The 22,556-nt window shown below is 39.0% G+C and overlaps 2 protein-coding genes across 4 annotated transcripts in view; both read left to right on the top strand.

Moving 5' to 3' along the window:
- Positions 1–17,919, top strand: part of MAP3K2 (mitogen-activated protein kinase kinase kinase 2) — an 89,116-nt gene extending 71,197 nt beyond the window's left edge. For both annotated transcript variants that reach the window (XM_050752532.1, XM_050752531.1), the window contains 3 exons: positions 1,678–1,807; positions 7,903–8,080; positions 8,864–17,919. In XM_050752532.1, coding sequence (XP_050608489.1) covers positions 1,678–1,807; positions 7,903–8,080; positions 8,864–9,089 — 534 coding nt within the window. In that variant the 3' untranslated portion in view covers positions 9,090–17,919. The remainder of the gene's footprint in view (positions 1–1,677; positions 1,808–7,902; positions 8,081–8,863) is intronic.
- The window catches only part of ERCC3 (ERCC excision repair 3, TFIIH core complex helicase subunit), a 145,324-nt gene that overhangs the window by 85,921 nt on the left and 36,847 nt on the right, over positions 1–22,556 (top strand). The window contains exon 2 of one of the 2 annotated variants that reach the window (XM_050752530.1): positions 22,213–22,315. In XM_050752530.1, coding sequence (XP_050608487.1) covers positions 22,288–22,315 — 28 coding nt within the window. In that variant the 5' untranslated portion in view covers positions 22,213–22,287. Of the gene's footprint in view, positions 1–22,212; positions 22,316–22,556 lie in introns of those variants that run through there. The other variant, XR_007718410.1, reaches the window with a different exon arrangement.

The raw sequence follows: 22,556 nt of genomic DNA, 5'->3' as shown, positions 1-22,556 counted from the left end.
GTCTATAATTTCATTAGGAGTTATAAAATGTGATTTGTGACATCTGTCATTATGTATATTTTATTTTTTAATAGAGTACATCTAGTATTAATGATTTTCAAGGTGGTGATTGATATGTTTACTCATTTAAAAATACATGTATTTCCATAATTTTTATTTTATTTATTTATTTTTGAGATGGAGTTTCGCTCTTGTTGCCCAGGCTGGGCAATGGCATGCTCTCAGCTCACTGCAACCTCTGCCTCCCGGTTCAAGTAATTCTCCTGCCTCAGCCTCCCGTGTAGCTGGGATTACAGGTGCACACCAGCACACCCAGCTAATTTTTGTATTTTTAGTAGAGACGGGGTTTCACTGTGTTGGCCAGGCTGGTCTCAAACTGCTGACCTCAGGTGATGCACCCGCTTCAGCCTCCCAAAGTGCTGGGATTACAGGCATGAGCCACTGCTCCCGGCCATAATTTTTATTTTTTGAGATGGAGTCTCGCTTTGTTGCCTAGGCTGGAGTGTAGTGGTGCGATCTCGGCTCACTTTAACCTCTGCCTCCCGAATTAAATCATTTCTCCTGCCTCAGCCTCCTGAGTAGCTGGGTTACAGGCATCCGCCACCACGCCCAGCTAATTTTTTGTATTTTTAGTAGAGACGGGGTTTCACCGTGTTGGCCAGGCTGGTCTTGAACTCCTGACCTCAGGTGATCCACCCGCCTCAGCCTCCCAAAGTGATGGGATTACAAGCATGAGTCACCATGCCCGGCCGATACCTGTGTAATTTTTGTATTTTTAATAGACATGGGGTTTCACCCTGTTGGCCAGGCTGGTCTTGAACTCCTGACCTCAGGTGATCTGCCTTCCTCAGCCTCCCAAAGTGCTGGGATTACAGGCATAAACTACTGTGCCTGGCCTCTTCTGTATAATCCTACAGGTAGAGACACAGTAGACTGAACAAACAAGCTGTGCTGAACTGTAGGTGTCAGTAGTTGACTGGGCACCCTTGCTCCTTTCCATATGTGTGATTTACAAGTTTGGGTCCACAGAATTGCAAAATGCTCTCCCTCCAAGGATGGCTCATAAACAGTGGAAAGGACAAATGGTTAAATCTGTAAAATCCAAGGATTTACTTTCATGTGACAGAGTACACCGTTTACCAAAATTCAAGGAAAGGCAGAAACATTCGGATGTATTTTCCTGTCAAAAAAGAGATTTGTCCCTCAGGAAGCATTTTATTTCTGTCTTTTAAAGGGATGATTAATCAAACTTGTACATTGGAATCACTAGGGAAGCTTTTTCAAAATTCAAATACCTATGCCTCACTTCAGACTGATTCAGCTTTCTCAGAGATGGCACCTTATCCTGCCCTAAAAAACACTTGAGAAAATCTGAAGTTCTCCTTTTGTGTATGTTCTCATGTTTCGAACTTGAGTGTTGAGTTTTTTCTTATATAAAGAAAAAACTTTAAAATGTCATATATGTTCTTTCTAGTTATACCCATTCCTTTTCCTGAGAAAATCAGCAGATGTCAATAAAATACTTTAAAAACAGAATAAGAACAAAATAAATAAAATTCAAGTAGGACATGCTTAGACAAGTGAGATGAGAATTCCTGGCCTCTTTACCAATAAAGATTTAATAGCAGTTTTCATTTCAAACCATATACAGTAGTTGTTGTTGTTGTTTTCTCCTAGGGTTCAATTAAGGACCAATTAAAAGCATATGGCGCTCTTACTGAGAATGTGACTAGGAAATACACCCGTCAGATTCTGGAGGGTGTCCATTATTTGCATAGTAATATGATTGTCCATAGAGATATCAAAGGTAAGTAATGAGGTATTTTCTATTTTAAATAGACAGTTCTTTGTGAATGTGAATGAAACAAGTGATGTGGATAAGACATTTAACATTAATTCATCTATCTCTGAAACAGGGAAACAGTTCTCTTGCTTTCTTGTGAACTGCATCAGTGTTTTATCACACCAGTCCTGTCTCCCCAAATGGGTAGCTCTACTGTGGGGGCTCACAGAATCAGTAAAGTTTAAGAGACCATACAAGTGAGATCATGTTTCATACATATTACATAGGCATTAGGACAGGCTGGCCAAGAGTAGGAGCCCTGCTGCCAGGTGGCCTGATTCAGATTCGGGCTTTATCCACACTGTGTGACCTTGGACAAGTTACTCAGTCTCTCAGTTCCTCTTTCTTAAATGATGGAGATAACAGTATCCAGCTCATAGGATTCTCTAAAGGAGTAAATGAGTTAATGCATGCAATATGCTTAAAGTAGTGCCTGATACCTAAAAAGCTCTTAAAAGTTAGCTATGATGACATACTTTATCTTGAGATCAAATTTGAGCTAGGAGGAATGGATGTCACTAGCTTGGGAAAGAAGGAAGAGGGGGAGAAAAGAACCCCAAACTGAGCTCTGATGAACTCCAACTATGTCAAACTGACATTAAAACTCAAAAACTCAACCGTTTTCAGGGATAAAGGATGTAGGTAGATGCGTGAAGTCACACAAAAGCAAGTGGTGGGGATAAGTACAATTTAAGAATGCTTCAAAATCTATACTACAAAACACACCTGGAAGTTTGGTCCTGTAAAGGTAGGTGGTAGCCCCAAATTTAGACATCACTTTATAAATCGATCAAAAATAATGAATAGCGGCATGATGGTGCATGACTGTAGTCCCAGCTACCTGGGAGGCTGAGGCAAGAGGATCGCTTGAACCCAGGAGTTCAAGTCCAGCCTAATGTAGTGAGATCCCATTTGTTAATAAAAAGTAATGTGCCACATAATGATGTTTCCACGTCATTATGGACCAGATATACAACAGTGGCTATACCATATAGACTAGGTGTGTAGTAGGCTATACCATTTAGGTTTGTGTAAAAACACTCTATGATGTTTGCATAATGACAAAATTGCCTAACAATGCATTTTTCGGAATGCATCCCTATCATTAAGCAATGCATTACTGTAAATATGTATGTGTACACATTTGTATTTGCGTGTATAAAGATACTATTCATTGATCTTGCTGGGGACTCTGATGAGCTCCCAGGCTTTCACTTCCCCTTTGAGGTGTGGCACATCCTAATTATGGCCATATTCAGAGCAACGAGAACATTCCTAACCAGTTCTGGTGATGGAGTCGAATGCAGAATGCCTAAGCCAGATCACATATGCTAGAATGGGACTTAGAGTAAGTCTGAAAAGATGGGTACATTGCTCATGATCTACACATCTTAGGCAGACCTCAGTCGTTAAGTATGAAACCTGATAGCTTAAAGAACCTCATAGAGAGGTTATTCAGTTATGAATAATGTCCATTCAAGCCAGCTTCTCGTTAGCCCTCACAATGAGGCAAGGCAAAGGAGCTGACGGAGCTACCCACTGAGTGGATCTTCTTCAAACTTTGCCAGAAGTGAGGAGCCATCCTGGTCAAATGAGGAGGTTGGAAGTAAGCTGATTTTAAAGCACAGGGCAAATGTATTGATAAGAGAATAAATAAAATATAAAATTGGATGTGTGCAATATGATCTTAAGTTTGTAAAATTCAAGTATGACCTAGAAGGAAGATTTCCATATGATTGATGGTGGTTATCATCAAGTGGCAGGATGAGTGATGGTCTTTTTTTTTTTTTTTAATTAGATGGAGTTTCGCTCTCGTTGCCCAGGGCTGGAGTGCAGTGGTGCAATCTCGGCTCACTGCAACCTCCGCCCTCACCCCGGGTTCAAGCGATTCTCTTGCCTCAGCCTCGCTAGTAGCTGGGATTACTGGCATGTGCCATCACACCCGGCTCATTTTGTATTTTTAGTAGAGATGGGGTTTCTCCATGTTGGTCAGGCTGGTCTCAAACTCACGACCTCAGGTGATCCGCCCGCCTTGGCCTTCCAAAGTGCTGGGATTACAGGTGTGAGCCACCGCGCCCTGCCTTTGTTTGTTTGGTTTTTTTGAGTCAGGGTCTCCCTCTGCCACCCAGGTTAGAGTGAAGTGGTGCTATCATGGCTCACTGAAGCTTCAACCTGTTGAGTTCAAGCCAATCCTCTCACCTCAGCCTCCCGAGTAGCTGAGACTACAGGCACACACCACCATGCCCAGTTAATAAAAATTTTTTCTTTTTTTTTTTTTGTAGAGATAGGGTATTGCTATGTTGCCAGGCTCCTATATACTTTTTCTGTATTTCTCAAATTTCCATGAGCAACTTTTAAATCGTAACAGAAAAGGAAGATGATTGGTTTTCAGTTTAGACCCATGAAGTCATAATGAAACCTAGGATGAAAATGAATTGATTATGTTGCTAGGGAACCAACTCACTATTTCAAAAACTAGTTGCTCTCTTCTGCCTTTGTTTTTGTTGTATTTGTATTACAAACTAGACCACTGAAGACCAAATAATGGATGAAAGGAAATTTATCTTCATAGAAGTATTTTGGCTAAGAAGCGAAGAAAGAATAATGAACAGATATTGGCATTAAACATTAATGGCTGCTGATATCACTTAAATAGAGATTGTCTAGAATACAACATTATCTATCTAGTTTTGTTCCTCAGTTCCCCAGAAATTGAACCTGAATCTGATCAAGCCTCCAAATTCGGTTACGGAATTATGTAATATACATATAGGACAGATGAGCGTGTTAAAATGATTCTTTGGGATGCAGTCAGCAAAATCTAGACCATGAGAAAGCTATAGGCAGACAACTTAGTTTCTTCATAAGTTGCAAAGAAAAAAGAAAAGGAGATTGGAGGGAACTTTAGGAAAGACTTAGAAGATTTATCAGTGACTCTCAATATATGGACTTCATTTGGATTCTAGTTTTTTTAATGTAACAAATTAAATACCGACTATATATTTGATAATATTAAGAAGTTATTGTTCATCCTCTTGGGTGTGATAAGAGTCCTTATCTTTGAAAGATATGTACTGAACCATTTGTTTATCATGACATCTTGAATGTGCTTCAAATCCTAGAGAGGGGAGGAGGAGTGGTTGGCAGTATGGCTGGGGCAGGGTCATCCAGATGGATGTTGAGGCTGGGTGGTGGCTGAGCATGCTGCTCTACCTTTGTGTATGTCTGAAAAGTCTCCTTAATAACTTACTTTTGACACATCCAAAATAAGTTTTTAGAAACTTATGCTGGAGCCTGGCTACCCATTTTCTCTTTAGCCCTTCTTCTGGGTAAGCATTGGTTCAACATTGGTGATTCCTCCCCAGAGACAGCTTCCCCTGTCTGTGACCTGCCTTGGACTGTTCCTTCCCCAATCAGAGCCCTGCTTGTAGCCAGTAAAAAATGGGCTTTGTTGTCCTTCCACTGGTTAAGTATTCTAGAGATGGTGGCTTTTTTGACAGTCTTTCTTAAAGTATTGGATGGTAGGAAATGTTAGACAGTGCTCTTTTAGAAGATCACTAATGTCATGGCATGTTTACACTTAAGGTGTGCAGAGAATGAACTCTGGACTATCCTCTGGAGAGAGGCTTTAGGGAACCATCATTGACTAGACTGGGGAATTTGCTGGGAGAACAGAAAGACAGGTACGGAAGCCCCATGATAGGGGTGGGGTCTCTTTATCCTCTCCAGTCTGTAAAGTAGCTTTTCTCCACTATTCACTCTCCTCCTTAGAGATCATTTTTTCAGAAAAGGGTAAGAGAACCAAGAAAATGAATATCTTTGTAATATAAAATATGATTAAGGTTATGGAAGACTTAAAAATAAGAAATGAAGTAAAATTTTAAAATTAAAATAATTAAAATTAGATAATAAAATAAATGGCTTATTTAAGAATAGGTAAAGAAAAAGTTAAAAATGAGAAGGTCCAAAGTAATGAAGGTTATGTGGAGAAAAATGAGAAGCGAAATGATTTATAAAAGACAGAAACTAGATTTATAATCCCAGAAAAAATAGAGTTTTTAAAATGGTAAGAGTGAAAATAGAGAATAAAAAACAAATTAGCCTAGTGTCCATAGCTTGGTTTTTTGTTTTGTTTTGTTCTGGTTTTTTGTTTTTGTTTTTTTTGAGACAGAGTCTCACTTTATCACCCAGGCGGGAGTGCAGTGGCATGAACTCAGTTCACTGCAGCCTCAGCTCTCTGGGCTCAAGTGATCCTTCAGCCTCAGCCCCCAAGTAGCTGGGACTACAGGCTCACACTACCATGCCCAGCTAATTTTTTTGTATTTTTTGTAGAGATGGGGTTTCACCACGTTGCTTAGGCTGACCTCGAATTCCTGAGCTCATGCGATCCACCCGCCTTTGCCTCCCAAAGTGCTAGGATTACATGTGTGTGCCACTGCACCTGGCCGATGATCTTGTTTTTTAATACTATTCTCCACTGAAAGGAACTAGGCCTCCTTGAGAAATGGCTGATTTTAGGACTGGTGCAGGAAATATACAAGATGAGCCTGGAGCATCTTCCAGTGCCAGAAAGCAAGAAAGTGCTCAAAAACAAAAGCAAGAATACAATGATGGGGGTATGGCAAAGGGACACAGAGCCAGTGGAAAGAAGCTCCAGTGGCTGAAACTGATAAATAGCAGGAGAATAAAGCATTACTGGATTATAACCCAGTGTATAAAACAAATATCCATGTTCATAGTGATGTAAATGAATGATTTAATAAATATGTGGGAGAGGGGAGACAAATCTCTTCTGCAGCATAACTCCAAATTTATGTAGCTACTCAGCCTGGAGCATAACTCTTTACTCCTTAACTGTGGGCTGTGTGTGGCAAATTTCTTCCAAAGTATGGAAAGGGTGGGGGACAATGACTTCACAGTGGAGAACCTGACAAACACTATCTCAAGCCAGGTGATCAAGGTCAGCATCAACAATGGTGTTGACAGTATGTGCCTTTAATATCGTATGATGAGAATGGCAGTTTACCTGTGGTCTTCCCCCAAAAAACTTACAGCCCCCATTATGAGAACATGGGACAAATCCTAATTGAGGGACATTCTACTGGTCCCTCAATTAGGGAAAACCTGACCCCAGTACACCTCAGAAAAACACGTGTCATCAAAAACAAGGAAAATTTGAGAAAGTATCCCCCCTAAGAGGAGCCTGAGGGGACATGATGACTAAGTATGGCGTGGGATCCTGGTTAGGATCCTGGATCCAGAAAAAGGGTATTAGGGAAAAACTGAGGAAATCTAAGCAAAGTATGAACTTGGTTAATAATATTTCAGTATTGGTTTATTAATTGTGGCAAATGTACCATACTATTAGTAATAGAGAAACTGGGTGTGGGGTTATATGGGAACTCTCTATACTATCTTTGTAATAATTCTGTAAATCTGAAGCTATCTAAAAAGTTTATTATAAAAGCTAATGAAATTTTAAATGAAAAGCTCAAAGCTTGCCTATCAGACATTTAAAATATTAAAAATTGAGATGTAAAATTAATATAAAGCAAGATTCAATATTAAGAAAACTCTAAAATACAAGGTAACTAAATTTAAGTAATAGAGGGGGAAAATGCTTTTGATTATGAAGCACCCTAAGGAAGTTTCTGAGAAAAGGCTGGCTTCTCAGGGAAATAAGTTTCAGCCATGGGCTTCCTGCTTTATGACAGAGAAACTGGGGGCGTTCTTGGTCCTTCACTGAGCTTCATTCTTAGCCCTTTTCGCCTTTCTCCTCCTCCTCACCCTCACCTCCAACCTGCACCAGTCCTTTTCAGTAGAAATGTCCTAGGTCCTAAACACACAGCTGACCTAAAAATGTAGTGTTCTTGCAGCAAATCCTTAATGAGCACCACCTATGTGACTAGCATTATGCCAGCTACTGCCAGAAGATGAAAAGCAGCCTAACTTTGGGGACAAATAGAAGAGTCTATGAAGTAATTCTGTGCCATTGTTCTTTTATACTGTATTCCAGATGGCCAATAAATTAATGAAATGAGGCAATTTCTTGTTTTTAGGGGCAAATATCCTGAGAGATTCAACAGGCAATGTCAAACTAGGAGATTTTGGGGCCAGCAAACGGCTTCAGACCATCTGTCTCTCAGGGACAGGAATGAAGTCTGTCACGGGCACACCATACTGGATGAGCCCTGAAGTCATCAGTGGAGAAGGCTATGGAAGAAAAGCGGACATCTGGTAGGTTTTGATGTGAAGTTTGCTTGAAAACCATCTGCCGCCTTATGTATTTCCACCTGGGATTGAATTACTGAGGCACATGTAAATGATCTTTTGTACTTCCAAAATAGGATGTAAGAATTGCAAAGATTAACACTGTATTAATTATGCCTTATTGAGGCTTATAATTGATTAAATATTTAGAATCCTTGAACCTGTCCTCCATTCTTTAGGAAGGATTTTGTCGTGAGCAAACCTCAGCATTAAAAAGCTTTTTGCTATTACAGAAGTAAATAAATAGTTAGTTTGTTTGTCTAAAGACCTTTAAAAGTACTTCATCTTTGTTGTCAGTGTCTTATAATTCATTTAATCTTTAATTCTTTTATAATTTTAAGTTAGACCATGAAATGACCATTTTCTGCTTCCCACCCAGAAAAGACTTTAACAGACGTTCATTTTAGGCACCGGAAGGCCATTGATTTCCAATGCTTATATTCTTTGTAAGATAAAGACAAAAATTATTTTTAATGTCAGGTTAGAAATTACGTAAAACAAAAATAAGATGAATAATGTTCTTTGCCCAACCATTTGAATTAAGTGATAGTCATTAAATTGTTGTTTTAAATTGATTTTTATGTTTAAATTACAGTTTTACAAAATTAGAACTTTTTAATGAAGCTTTGAATTTGAAGTTAAGTCATATTTAAATATACATGGACTTAATGCCTGTTTCTCATTTTCTAGCTAACTGGCTTTCTTTCATGTTATTGTTTGTGTAATGTATTTCTTTTTGTTTCTTTTCAGGAGCGTTGCATGTACTGTGGTAGAAATGCTAACTGAAAAGCCGCCTTGGGCTGAATTTGAAGCAATGGCTGCCATCTTTAAAATTGCCACTCAGCCAACAAACCCAAAGCTGCCACCTCATGTCTCAGACTATACTCGAGATTTCCTCAAACGGATTTTTGTAGAGGCCAAACTGAGACCTTCAGCTGATGAACTCTTAAGGCACATGTTTGTGCATTATCACTAGCAGCCAGTAACCTCTCCTGTGCCTCTACCTAGCTCCCATCTATTCATTCACCTTCTCTCTGACTGCACTTTTCTTTTTTATAAAAAAAGAGAGATGGGGGAGAAAAAAAGACAAGAGGGAAAGTATTTCTCTTGATTCTTGGTTAAATTTGTTTAATAATAATAACCTAAATTTTTTATATTTAATCTTTTTTTCCCTTACAAGAACTTGAAACTTTTTTTTTTAATTTTTATAATGTACTGATGTGGTTCAGAGAGATAAAGCACTTTAGTACATAGTCACTCTTTTTAGTACAAACAAATCATTTGGAATACCTAAAGATTGTAGAGTCATTCCCTCTATCACTGACATATCAGTGGCGATGGGAAGACATGGAAAACAAGGAGAAGAAAATAATGTATAATTTGTAGTTTTTAGTGATAGTATTTAAAATATATCCTCATTTGTGGGGTTGAGCCCTAAACTTTAGGGTAGGTACTCAACTTAAAGAATATAGGTTTCTTCTTATATCTGTATTCTTTAGATCCTAACCTCTGTCTACCAACCTTTTTGCTCAGTAGGAGTCTTGATAGAAGATACGCATCTCTGAGAGGTATGTTTATTTGTTAATCCTAACCAGTATAATAAGCAAATACACTATAATAGATCCATGTTACTGGAATCTGTAAACTTGAGGGATAGCTTTCTGCTTAAACACACAGACACACACACACACACGGAAAACCTTTTATTTTAAAGTCAAGTCGTGAGCAAATCGAAATAAAAGACAAAAGGAGATCGCTCTTATCAAATGTGTGAGCAGTAGAAGAGACCACATTTGCCAGTCAGTAGAAATAATGAAAAAAATTCGGTGTTTAGTGTATTTTAAACTTGTTTTACTTGAGGGGGACGTCCCAAAATTAAAGGAATGGAGAAATAATCAAAATCATGTATACCATCTTCTGTTTCTAGCTCCTGATTCCCCATAGATAACATTCCTTAGGAATGAAGAGTTCAATTAGTAATATTTATGTGTTATGTCGGGAGATGAAACCTTTGTTCTTAGGATCACAGAATACTAAAGCACCTCCAAAAAAACAGGTATCATGTGAAACAGTGGTTGCCAAAAGTGGAGCGAGGATAATTTCACTAGGCATTTGGCAATTCTTAGAGACATTTTTGGTTGTCACAACTGGAAGGATACTAGTGGCATGAATTGGGAGAGGCCAGGGATGCTGCTAAATAGACTGTAATACACAAGGAAAGCAACCTCACCCCTCAAAGAATTACCCTGCCCAAAATGTCAGAAGTGCTGAGGTTGAGAAACCCTGATGTAAAGATCAGTCCCAGTTACAAACTGAAAACAGCTATTTACAAAGCAGTAAATGCAAGAAAGGAAAGGAAATTTCAAAGAGAAAGTGATGTAATGCAAATTGAGGATTTTACAAGATCAGCTACTGCTGCTTAAGTCAAGGGCGAATGATCTCAACAAGCAGCAAATAGCAATCACTTTACCAGCTGCATATTGCACCCACCTAGGTAACTCTTCCTTTTAGGAACAAACTGAATTGGAACACCGAGCCTTTTGAACTTAGCCATCTCTATATATTCTTTCCTTAAAATTCATAATTTTGGGCAAAAAAAAAAACAACTTATCAAAACAAAGTTTTAACTACTAATGGGAAGGTTAAAAAGCTGCCAGGTATTTCTAGTACAATGTATGTACTAAGAGCAAGGACATTATTAAATGGAACAAGACAGCTGGGAAAGGCCCCACTATCTCTTAATAGAATTGTGCTACTATAAAACATGAAGATATCAGTAATTTGGCCACTTGCAGTTTTTTTCAGCATGTTAAAGCAAGTGCTAAGTACTTTATTTTTAAAGGTCTAGAAAACAATAGTCTTCCTGGAGGCCCCAAAATCCCTTTCATGGGATTCATAAGGGACTCAGGTATTCTTATTTTCTGCCAAAAGGTGTGCTTATTTAGGGACTCTTTTAAGATACTTTGTTTCTGAAGTTAGGTAGGTCTTGGTTTACTGTGCCAAGGTCCTACCTAGCATTCCCTGTAGGAATATTTGAAATTCCACTAGCTAGTCTAAGAAGTCAAAGCACAAAATTAGTTGTCAATGCTTCTCTCATACTCTTAAAATTGAAGCAGTTTGCAGGGAAGAACAAGAATGAGGTGCCCCTGCCTTGGTAAAGCAACTGCCAAATCTTGTTCTAGAAACAATCCCCAAGTGTGTGGATCTATTATAATTTCTTTATCTTTTATGAATGAGGGCATCTTTTCTACTTGAGCAAGATCATGGTCTCTGGACCAGTGGGCTTTTCCTTCATATCTGTCTTGTGTAGTTGTGCTTTTCCTTTGGCTCATTTTTGGTCTGTCAGGGTAACCAGCAGTGCAGAATATAAGACATGCTCTTTAGCGAGAAATCCAGTGAGACTGTAGAACCCAGAGCAAAACTGTTTTTTCTCAGTCTCTGTTTTCTTTTCTAAATGCTATAGAAAATAAAGGCACCTGAAAAGAAACTACTACTTTAACACTGCTGCGGAAGGCCTTTGCTGTATAAAACAAATATTATTAGCTATGGGAAAGTAATGTTCTTTATGTAAAGACTTAAAAATAGACAAGTAGTTTACAGAGTTATTATATAAAATATGATGTGAATTTATTTCAAACAAGTTGTGAAGGTACCAAAAACCACAATAAAAGTTAATATATATAAAAACTACTAGAACAAAAAAGCTTGAAGGTGTGGGGGCGGAGGGTATGGAAGACCAAAAGTAAATTTAAGAAAGAAAGTTTTGAAAGGAAACAGCTTCATTGGGGAAGTTAAATATAACACTCCGTTTTTTTTTTTTCCTTCTTTCTAATAATGGTATGGATCAACAAATGCAATTTGAACTTTTTAAGATAACTCTACATGTGTTTTGTTTCTTAAATGCACAATTGATTCTTCTATACTGTAATGCTTCTTTGCTGACGCTGGAAAATGGTCAGACTGCTGACTTTGTGCCTTTAAAATGCATTCTGCTTTGACAGTGGCAGACTTTTTGGTGCTGGAGAAGATTCACTAGCAGTCTTATATGTGCTTTTCAGGAAATATCTTTCTACTTAAGGCCTTGAGAGATTCAAAGTGGCATAACTTAGGCTTGGACCAAATATAAGATCTTTTACATTGCAAAGTGTTGTATTGAATAAAAGGGTTAAAAACTATTATAATGACTAGGAAATTTTGATGGGTTGGTAATTATTTAAAATGTATTTAAAATTATACAGACTGAAAATTTCAGTATGAATATCTTGAAAATTTTCAGCACTTTTCCTTGTTTACAAAACATCTTTCTAACTTAAAAAAATTACTATTGCCTTAGAAAGTTTTAAAAGGCACAGTTACCCTTACATAATATATATAAGGAATTAAAATATTAATGCATTTGCTGAACTATAAAAGAAAATTTTAAACCTTAATTTCAGAGTAAATTGAATTGGCTTTCACTTGAGAGTCTTTACCTTATTCCCAATAGAAACTGCATTAAAAAGATGAAACTATTTCTTTCCATTAAGTTTCTGCTACTCCAGTTCTTATATATGTCAGATCTGCTCTGTAGTATTTCTGATGGAGCTGTTACAAGATATGTGAAATCACTTAGAAAATAAAATCAGATGTGAATAGTTTAGCAGGATGACCAAGCTAGATGTAGACTCCTTGGTCTATGGCAAGGTTCTGTGCCAGTGATTTTATTTGGAGTCTGGGAACTGATAGCTTGATATAAAATCACCTGGTGTCAATTAAATATACAAATCTGTCTTTTTTAATAGAACGAATCTTCTTCATTTGTTTATTCAATAATTGTAACTTACTATGTCAGGTACTAAATTAACATCCTTATTAAGGAGGTCACAATCTAGGAGGAACATGGGCAAGCAGTTACTTACTTTATGGCATACGCTAACTCTGAAAGTTCAGCAGTGATGTTTTAAAATGTTATTTTTTATTAAGTAAGGGAAAAGCAATTTTAGGTAATCATTGGCTGTTATAAACTGAAATGTCATTGACAACAGGGATTAGAGTAAAAGTGTCCCCAAACTGGAGGGATCACCTCCCCAACCAGGTCACATAGCATCTCTCTCAGGACCCCCTCTTACTGCAAAACCCAGCCTCTACTCAACAGTTCCGGTGATGGGGAGCATTTATTCCATAATAGTGTTTTTTTGTTCGTTTTTTTCTCCCAGTGTCTCTTTTAAAGAAAACATACTTTATTTTGGTCTAAATTGTGAAAATACCCAAAACATTTGATAGAAATCGAACTCTGTCAACAGTGTTATTTATACTAAGATCAGGACAGTTTCTTGAGATCATATTGTTTTATTACTAAGTTTGGCCTTTGTTTTACAAATGTAATGTTCATATTTATTTGAATTTTAAGATTGGTTAAATGTTAATGAAAAGCAATCCAATTGTTAATTTTTAGTAGTGCCTTTTCTCTGTATGCCTTAATTTTATTTTATATTAATAATTCAAGTTACCCACCAAAATGAAGATTTTTTCCAAAATCAGTAGGCTTCACAAGTTCATTTGGCCTTAGACTGTGTATTGGTCCTTAAATGTTTCTTAATGCCTGCCTCCTCCTACCCTTTTCTACCTCCTTTTTTTTAAATAAATAATAAATGTTAGGAGAGAAACATTAGGATTTGTCTGTGATAGACACGGTGCAGCTTCCACTAGACATGAATTCCCAATAAGCGTAGAAAGAGGTATTCTCGTTCTAAAGAGACATGTAAATGTTTTCTGGGTTGAATACTTGATTTTCAGTCACATTGGCACTGTCCAAGTTCTTGGTGTATTATTATTGTTCAGTTATGATTTTCATGGTAGAGTTACAGTACTTGTTTTTGCCCTAAGGAAGTCATTCACATGGTTTACAAATGTTAAGGCAATGAGACAGGACAGTGAGTAGGAAATCCAGGGATAGCAGATTCTAGTCCTTAATGCTTAGCTAACATTTTCGCTAATAGTCTAAGTTACTTTTCTGTGAAGTGTGTGCATGTGCGCCTGTGTGTGTGTGTGTGTGTGTGTGTGTGTGTGTATGGTGGTGAGTTGGAGGCAGGGGTAGGAAGGAAGAAGGGGAAAGGTATGAGTGTTTGATTTAGCTCAGTTTCTGGTTTTGGAAGAACAACTCAAATGTATGACCTACTGATGACATACAGTGAGTGTAGTCATCCTTGGGTAGGAACACCAGTACATTTTCCACAAGTAGCTAGTATAAATGATTGTATAATAATGATATTGATTATAAATTGCCATACTCTTGGTTGCTAAAAGTAGATTAAAACTCAATTTGTGTATATGTATAATAATCTTATATATAATTCTTAAATAGAAAGTAATTGATTTTACATAGTTCTTCCTGAACTTTTTGGAGCTGAAATTCTGCCAAATATTATCAAAATAAGCTTCCTTAGCTTACCAAGTATTCACAAGGAAATTCTCTTATACCTCTTTTTGGTTGGCTAGGGGAAGCATGCTATGAAGCAGTTGTTCCTGCTTCATAGTTGTCTTTGGCTTGGCTTTGACTTCTGCCATGGTTTGGACGGGATCCCATGGTAGGTGTGGGAAGTACTGGCCTCCCATCTCCCCATACTCACCTTCCAGAGCTGTTGATGGACATGAGCTCTTGGGGGAGCCTAGAGATTCTTTTTTCAATGGTCATGTAAGCATTCAAGGTTGAGCTTCAGAAAGATGAGGGAGGAGTCATAGCTACAGTAAAGAAAAGAACACATTTTATCTGTTGCCTGTATACAGTCTCATAGAATTCTTCATATTTTTTATAATTGTGCATTTTAATTGACAGTCATATGGTATTTTTGTTAATAACAGCAAAGGCATTAAATCGGTACCATTGTTCCTTCTGCCTGATGACTTCTTGTTTGTAACACAATCTGTATTATCAGAATCACTTTAAACCAAAGCTTTTATATTCCCTGTACACATAGCCAAAATAATTAGCACTGTTACTTCTGTCCACTTGTAAGCTAATAGTGTAAAAATTATAAAGCAGATACTAGTAGAGTTTGTATTCTGGTATATCCTTCAAGGAAAAGGACAGGTGATCAGTGTTTGCATTTAGACATGCAGAAGTTACTTCCACTTTTGAGGAACTATGTAGACATGAATTTAAGCTTGTACATGTGCCAGTCTTGTTAATGTCACTTGACCACCAGTGCACATAGACAGACATTAACGTCTGATGCCTCAGGTTGGTGGCGTACTTTCTTCCTAGAGTCTTGACATTTATGAACTTGGGTTTGACTTGAGGGGCATTTCAGCAAAGCTGTGAGGAAAAGTAAGTTCCGGACTGATGTCTGCTTTGTGCCATAGACATTTTGGAACAGAAGGAAGTGTCTGCTTCTACTATATGTGCAGGACTTGTCCCCAAATAATTTCTGAATCCCTTAATGCAGTTGAGAACAGTAAAATTCATGACCATACCAAAAAGCACTTTTAAGTTCACTTATTTTTAAATATTCTTTTAGAATTTATTTTTTGAAAGCATATGTAACTAGTGATGATTTTAGCATTAGCTTTACTTGGAGGAGAGAAGTAACAAAATTACATCTGAAACTCTATTAGATAGATACAAAATGGATTTGATGTATTCTTACTTTTCCAAAGAATTTTTTCCATCTGGAATAAGAAGAGAGGATTAGTTGAAACATCTGAGCTGGAGAGGCTTATGGGCAAAAGGAAGTGTGCCAAACTCTTGCAATACACGCTATTCAATTGAAAGTACAGTGTCTAAGGATAAAAATACTTCTTTAAAAACCAACAGTTGTTTTAATGCAATCTTAATTAGTAAATGGTTTACATTTTTTCTATTGTTATTGGTTTTAAAATTTTGCTACCCTGAATTCTGAAATATTATAAGAGTTAATACCAAAAATACTTTTAATGTCTGACATCTCTTACATTTCACATGGTTCTTTTTATTCATTGTAAATAAAAGTAAACTTGGATAAATTTGAGAATAAACTTTGAGTTGTTGCAAACTATGATTATCAATTTGTAAATTTACCCTTTGACATAATAATGTACATTTTTAAATGTAGCCATTAAAATCTCTATATTTAACCTATTGGTTTCTCTCTGTAAATGTTTCTAATCTCAGTTGAATGCTGGGCAGTTTATAATTATGTACAAAGGGTTTTTTTCCTATTAAGATTGACATTTTTGCACATTTTTGGAAATGTTTAATTTATACACTGATTTACTACTCTGACCAATAATTGTTGATGAGTGTATGAGCATCATGAATGCGTGCATTGAACTACTGTCTGTGTCTTTATGTTTTAACTTCTTTCAAGATGTAGCCATCAGTTACTGCACTGCTATTACTGACTTAAATGGACCTTTTTGCTTTTACAGACTATACTTATCTATGGTTCTTTGTTGAAGAACTCAGGAGTTCAACATTAATAGAAATTAGAAAATTTTATAATGTATTATAATCCATTACTAAGTTGAAAGTATGCTCTGTGTAGCAGGGGATGTATGTTTGTGTGGAGATTTTTTTTCTGTCTGTAGGCACATGTATATATCCCAGTAAGTTCTTACTTTCATTTCATTTCTACATTTTTATGAACTTGTTTTATAAGGGTACTATTTAGTTGTGATAATTAAATATATATAAAAGCTTTCTGAGAGATTATTTACTATATGAATATATTTTCAGCTGGCTGATCAAAAGTATTTTTAAAATTTTGTTTTTAACCATTCAAAATGTATTTGTATTTTCAGAATTGAATGCAAATCATACTTAGAGCCCAATTAAAATACTCTTGCAAGAAAAAGCATTAAATTCTCTTTAAGAGAATTCTGTGAAATGCAAATTAAGGGAAAAATAGGTTTTAAGCAGTAGCAAAAACACACCGCTAAAAATGGCCTTTGAATTCTCAGAGCTATGGAAAAATGTGAGAAACTAAATTGTCTCGAGATGTCAAGATTTTTCTATCTCCAGTTGCTGTTGGCCTGTCCTACTGTTGTCTTTGAATATTTCCTGTATTCTACCCCAAAATATTTCAACTTTTAGTTTTTCTATCACTGGGCAAGGTCAGACTGGGTTTATAAAACAGTATATTGGCATATTGTGATTCTTTGTAATTGACTATAAATTGGTTTTGAAATGTCCAAACATTCGTTGTGTCTTTATATTGTACTGTGTGTTTTAAGTAACCGGCAGAAAAAGAATTGGAAATGAAATTTCCAATCAGACAATGTTGTATTAAAGAAAACTTTGTTTTAAATATGCGGTACCATGTAAAATTACTCATGTTAGGAATAAAGTCCACTGTTGAAGTCGAATGTCACTAAGTTTATGATGTTAAAAGGAACCGGTGTGATTAGGAAAACCTAGCAGAAGCCAGATATAGTGTGGTACGTGCCACATTTCATGCACATTTTGATTTTGTGTTGTCATTCAAAATTGTGCTTGTAAAAATGTATACTATTTCTGAGTTTTATAATTTCTAGGTACTTGTTTTTTCTTGCTGGTAAATAGCTTTTTTTAAAAAATCTAATATAAAAGAAACCATGTTTATATTTTGTTAGTGATCAATGACTTTGTTTATATGGAAATTTGTATATCGTTGGCACACATTTTGTTTAGGTTTACATGCATGAAGGCCTGCAATAATTAGCACAATGAAAATTGCTTTTTCTTACATGTTCATTTTTTTGAAAGATTGTGGTGCAAAGGCTTACTCTAAGTAACCTTCTGGACTTACGGAATGAATATAAATGAATGGCACTTTGAGTGTTAATAAAGCTAATATTTATTTCCACTGTGATTGGTTTTTCCAGATCTATTCTTGGACACATTTTATTTACAGTTATTCCCTCCTTGCTTGAGTTGAGCACCCTCTAGGAGACCAAGCACAGACAAATCTAAAAACAATGAAACTAAATCTTTCCAGTATCTAAGTCTATAATGTTCTACCCAACTTGTAGTATATCTTTGGCTGGACATCTTGATTTCCTAAATCAGAACTAATGATGATTAAAAACAAACACAAACCCTACTATCAAACCTACTGAGTTTAAGGAACGGTCTCTCACATGGTGTTGGAGATTATTTATTTATTTATTTATTTGAGACAGAGTATTGCTCTGTTGCCCAGGCTGGAGTGCAGTCGCGCCATCTCAGCTCACTGCAAGCTCTGCCTCCCAGGTTCCCGCCATTCTCCTGCCTCAGCCTCCCGAGTAGCTGGGACTACAGGTGCCCGCCACCACGTCCAGCTAAGTTTTTGTATGTTTAGTAGGCACGGGGTTTCACCATATTAGCTAGGATGGTCTCCATCTCCTGACCTCGTGATCCGTCTGCCTGGGCCTCCCAAAGTGCTGGGATTACAGGCGTGAGCCACCGCGCCCGGTGGAGATAATTTAACACTTTGCTATAGAGGGCAATTTAACACAACCTCAGAATTGAAATCTCAAAATCAGAATCAGAAACCTCAGAATAGACCGGGTATGGTGATCCCAGCACTTTGGGAGGCCGAGGTAGGCGGACCGCTTGAGCTCAGGAATTTGAGACCAGCCCGGGCAACATGGTAAAACCCCGTTTCTACAAATACTACAAAGATCATCCAGGTGTGGTGGTGCATGCCTGTGGTCCCAGCTACCCAGGAGGCTGAGGTGGGCAGGTCGCTTCAGCCTGGGGGAGAGGTTGCAGTGAGCTGAGATCGCACCACTGTGCTGCAGTCTTCATGACAGAACCAGACCCTGTCTTAAACTTCAGAATCTTGTATATCCTCTGATCCAGCAATTAATATCTAGGAATTAACCTTTGGAAATAGACTGTGAAGGTTGTAAGTTGCATCTATAAATTCCAAACTTGAAACTCTAAATGTCCAACAATAGGGGCTATTGTAACAAAGTACCACAAATTGGGTGGCTTGTAATAAAACATTTATTGTCTCACAGTTATGGAGGCTAGAAGTCTGAAATCAAGGTGTGAGTAGGACCATGCTCCTGAAACCCATAAAGGAGTCCTTCCTTGCCTCTTCCAACTTATTTTTTATAGTTTAGAAATTGGGTCTCACTATGTTGCGCAGGCTGGCTTCAAACTTCTGGGCTCCCACCTCAGCCTCCCGAGTAGCTTGGACTACATGTGCTCCACGGCGTTGTGTCGTCCAGCTGCCTCTTCCGACTTCTGATAGCATCCCTTGGTCTGTGGCAGCATAACTCCAATCTCTGCTTCCATCAGCACGTGGTGCTCTTTGTGTGTCTATCGACACAAATGTGTGTGCTCCCCTTTTTATAAGGGGACCAGTTACTGGATTAAGGCCCACCCTAATGACCTGATTTTTAACTTGATTACCTCTATAAAGACCCTGTTTCCAAATAAGGCCATATTAAGAGGTAGTAGGGGTTAGGACTTCAAAATACCTTTTTGGGTCAGGTGCAGTGGCTCACGCCTCTAATATCAGCACTTGGGGGGCCAAGGCAATGGACAGCTTAAGTCCAGCAGTTCAAGACCAGCCTGGGCAACATGGCGAAACCCCATCTGTACAAAAAAAAAATACAAAGAGCCAGGCATGGTGGCATGCCTGTAGTCCCAGCTACTTGGGAGGCTAGGAGGGAGGATCACTTGAGCCCAGGAGGTCGAGGCTGCAGTGAGCCCAGATTGCACCACTGCACTCCAGTCTGGGCAACAGCAAGACCTTGTCTCAAAAACAAAAAATAACTTTTTGAGGGGTGGGGGACACAATTCAACCCATAGTCTGTCCTCTGGCCCCTAAAACTTCATATCCTTCCCACATGCAAAGTATATTCACCCCATCTCGACGTCAACAAGAGTCAGCCATTCCAGCATCAACTCCAAGTCCAATATCATCTAAATACCAGTTCAAATCTTATCACTGAAATCATCCAAATCAATTGAGGCTGGGTAAGGTTTCCCGGTGGGGCAAATTTCCTTTCTATCTATGAACCCATGACAGCAGTAAGTTATAGGATTTTAAGGCTTGAGAATAATCCTCAATGGCTTGATGCTCTGTTCCTCAGGACCCACTGGGGCTGCAGTCCTACACCCTCAGAACTGAGGAGGTGGTGGCAGTGGGTTCAAACCCAAGCCTGTCCCCTTCAGTCGCATGGTGGCGGAAGCAGGCTCACTGGCCTCTGAACTGCCCCTGCCAATCCTTTTCCTACCTGTGGAATCCTGGAAGTCCAACAGCCTTCCTTCATTTCATCCCATCTATGTACCCCAGTCAAAACTGTCCAGGTTTCTGTGGAGATGGGTGATTGGGTCTATAAGCCACGCACCTAATCTCTTGCAAATAAATGGTTGTCCACATCCTTAGTGTTTCTCCAGAGCATACTTTCTCTCTCTCTCTTTTTTTTAAACAATGTGAGTACGCTAAGAATGATCCAAATCTTCAAGTTCTGGTTTCTTTTGTTGAACAATTCCACCTTCAGTGTATCTCTTCTCACATTTCATTATAAGCAGTAAAGAGAAAGCAGGCCTTTTTTTTTTTTTTGAGATGGAGTCTTACTCTGTTGCCCAGGCTGGAGTGCAGTGGCATGATCTCTGCTCAGTGCCACCTCTGCCTCCTGGGTTCAAGAGATTCTCCTGCCTTGGCCCCCTGAGCAGCTGAGACTACAGGCGTGCGCGACATCATGCCCAGCTAATTTTTGTATTTTTAGTAGAGACGGGGATTCATCATATTGGCCAGGCTGGTATTGAACTCCTAACCTCATGATCCTCCACCTCGGACTCCCAAAGTGCTGGGATTACAGGAATGAGCCACCGCGCCCGGCCCAGGCCTCACTTTTAACCATTACGTAGAAAATGGTTAAAATGTCCTAGCTTATCACTTACAAGCTCTACTTTCCACCCAACAGAATACAATTCAGGCAAGTTCTCTATCACTTGCTTCCAGTTTCAATAACGTATTTCTCCTTTCCATCGAGCCATCACCAGAATCACCTTTAATGTCCGTATTTCTACCAAGGCTCATCAAGACAATAGAGGCTTTTCTATCATGCGCCTCAAAATTCTTTCAGCCTCTATCAATTACCCAATTCGAAAACCACTTTCCCATTGTTAGGTATTTGTTACAGCAGTACCATATTTTCCATACCAAAAATCTGTGTTACGTTCTCCAGAGAAACAGAACCAAGAGGCCCACTGAGCAAATGAGCGAGAGACATTTATTTTTAAAGAATCGCAATTGTGGGGGCTGGCAAGTTGGGAATTCAGGAAGAGTTGATGTTGTAGTCTTGAGTCCAAAGGCTGGAAACTCAGAACTTTCTATGTTGCAGTCTGGAGGCAAAATTCCTTTTTCCTTGAGAAACCTGTCTTTGCTCTTAAGGCCTTCAACTGATTTGGATGAGGCCAACCCGCATTATTGAGGGTAACCTGCTCTATTTAGGCTGAGCCAGGAGAATGGCATGAACCCGGGAGGCAGAGCTTGCAGTGAGCCGAGATCGTGCCACTGCACTCCAGCCTGGGCAATAGAGCGAGACTCCGTCTCAAAAAAAAAAAAAAAAAAAAAAAAAAAAAAATGTTGCCCAGGCTGGAGTGCAGTGGTGCAATCTCAGCTCAAGGCAGCCTTTAACTCCTGGGTTCAAGTGATTCTCCCACCTCAGCCTCCCAAGTAGCTTAGACTACAGGCGTGTGCCACATGCCTGGCTACTTTTTTTTTTTTTTTTTTCGTAGAGATGGGGTTTCACCATGTTGGCCAGGCTGGCCTTGAACTCCTGATCTCAAGTGAGCCACCCACTTCACCCTCCCAAAGTGCTGGAATTACAGGAATGAGCCACCGTACTCAGCCAAAATTTTTTTTAATTAAAAAAAAAAAAAAATTCTTCCTTACCCATGGACTTAGGTCATATTCTCTTTCTCTCTCTTTCTGTCTCTATCAAATTTCTTTATTGCCCACATCGCTTCATTAAAATTTAAGTTCCGGGAGGATAAGGCCTTTCATTCGCGCACTACGCAGGTGCTCAACACACAGTATTTTCCTTCAGTTGTAAAGAAACGAGCGACGCCTGTGGCCGCCAGCTCCCCGCTCTTCCAGCCCCCGCCATCACGGCGCCCAGAGGCGGGACGTCCTGTGTGGACTACAAGGAGCTTCCGGATTGAGCCGGAAGTCCCCGACAGTGGATGCCGCGGCGTTGCTGCGGGAGCTTGGGCCTTCTCTGCTGCTGTAGCTGCCATGGGCAAAAGAGACCGGGCGGACCGCGGTGAGACGTGGCGCGGGCACGCTCAGCCACGACTGCGCTCGCCGGCCCTGCCCTGCGCTCTGCCTCGGAGCTGCTCTCGGCTTCTCCGCGCCGGCCGACCCTGCCGGCCCTCCCGCGCGCACCCCGTCGGGACAGGCCTTTGGGCGGGAGAGATGCTGGACCTGGGCGCAGCCCAGCGAACTCGGCCTGGGGGAGGCGGGTGAGGGGCGCAACGCCCGTGGGATGCTGGTGGCTCTTAGCT

The sequence above is a fragment of the Macaca thibetana genome, chromosome 12, assembly GCF_024542745.1.
Source record: "Macaca thibetana thibetana isolate TM-01 chromosome 12, ASM2454274v1, whole genome shotgun sequence".
Taxonomy (NCBI): domain Eukaryota; kingdom Metazoa; phylum Chordata; class Mammalia; order Primates; family Cercopithecidae; genus Macaca; species Macaca thibetana.
This window is presented reverse-complemented; position numbering and strand designations above follow the sequence as displayed.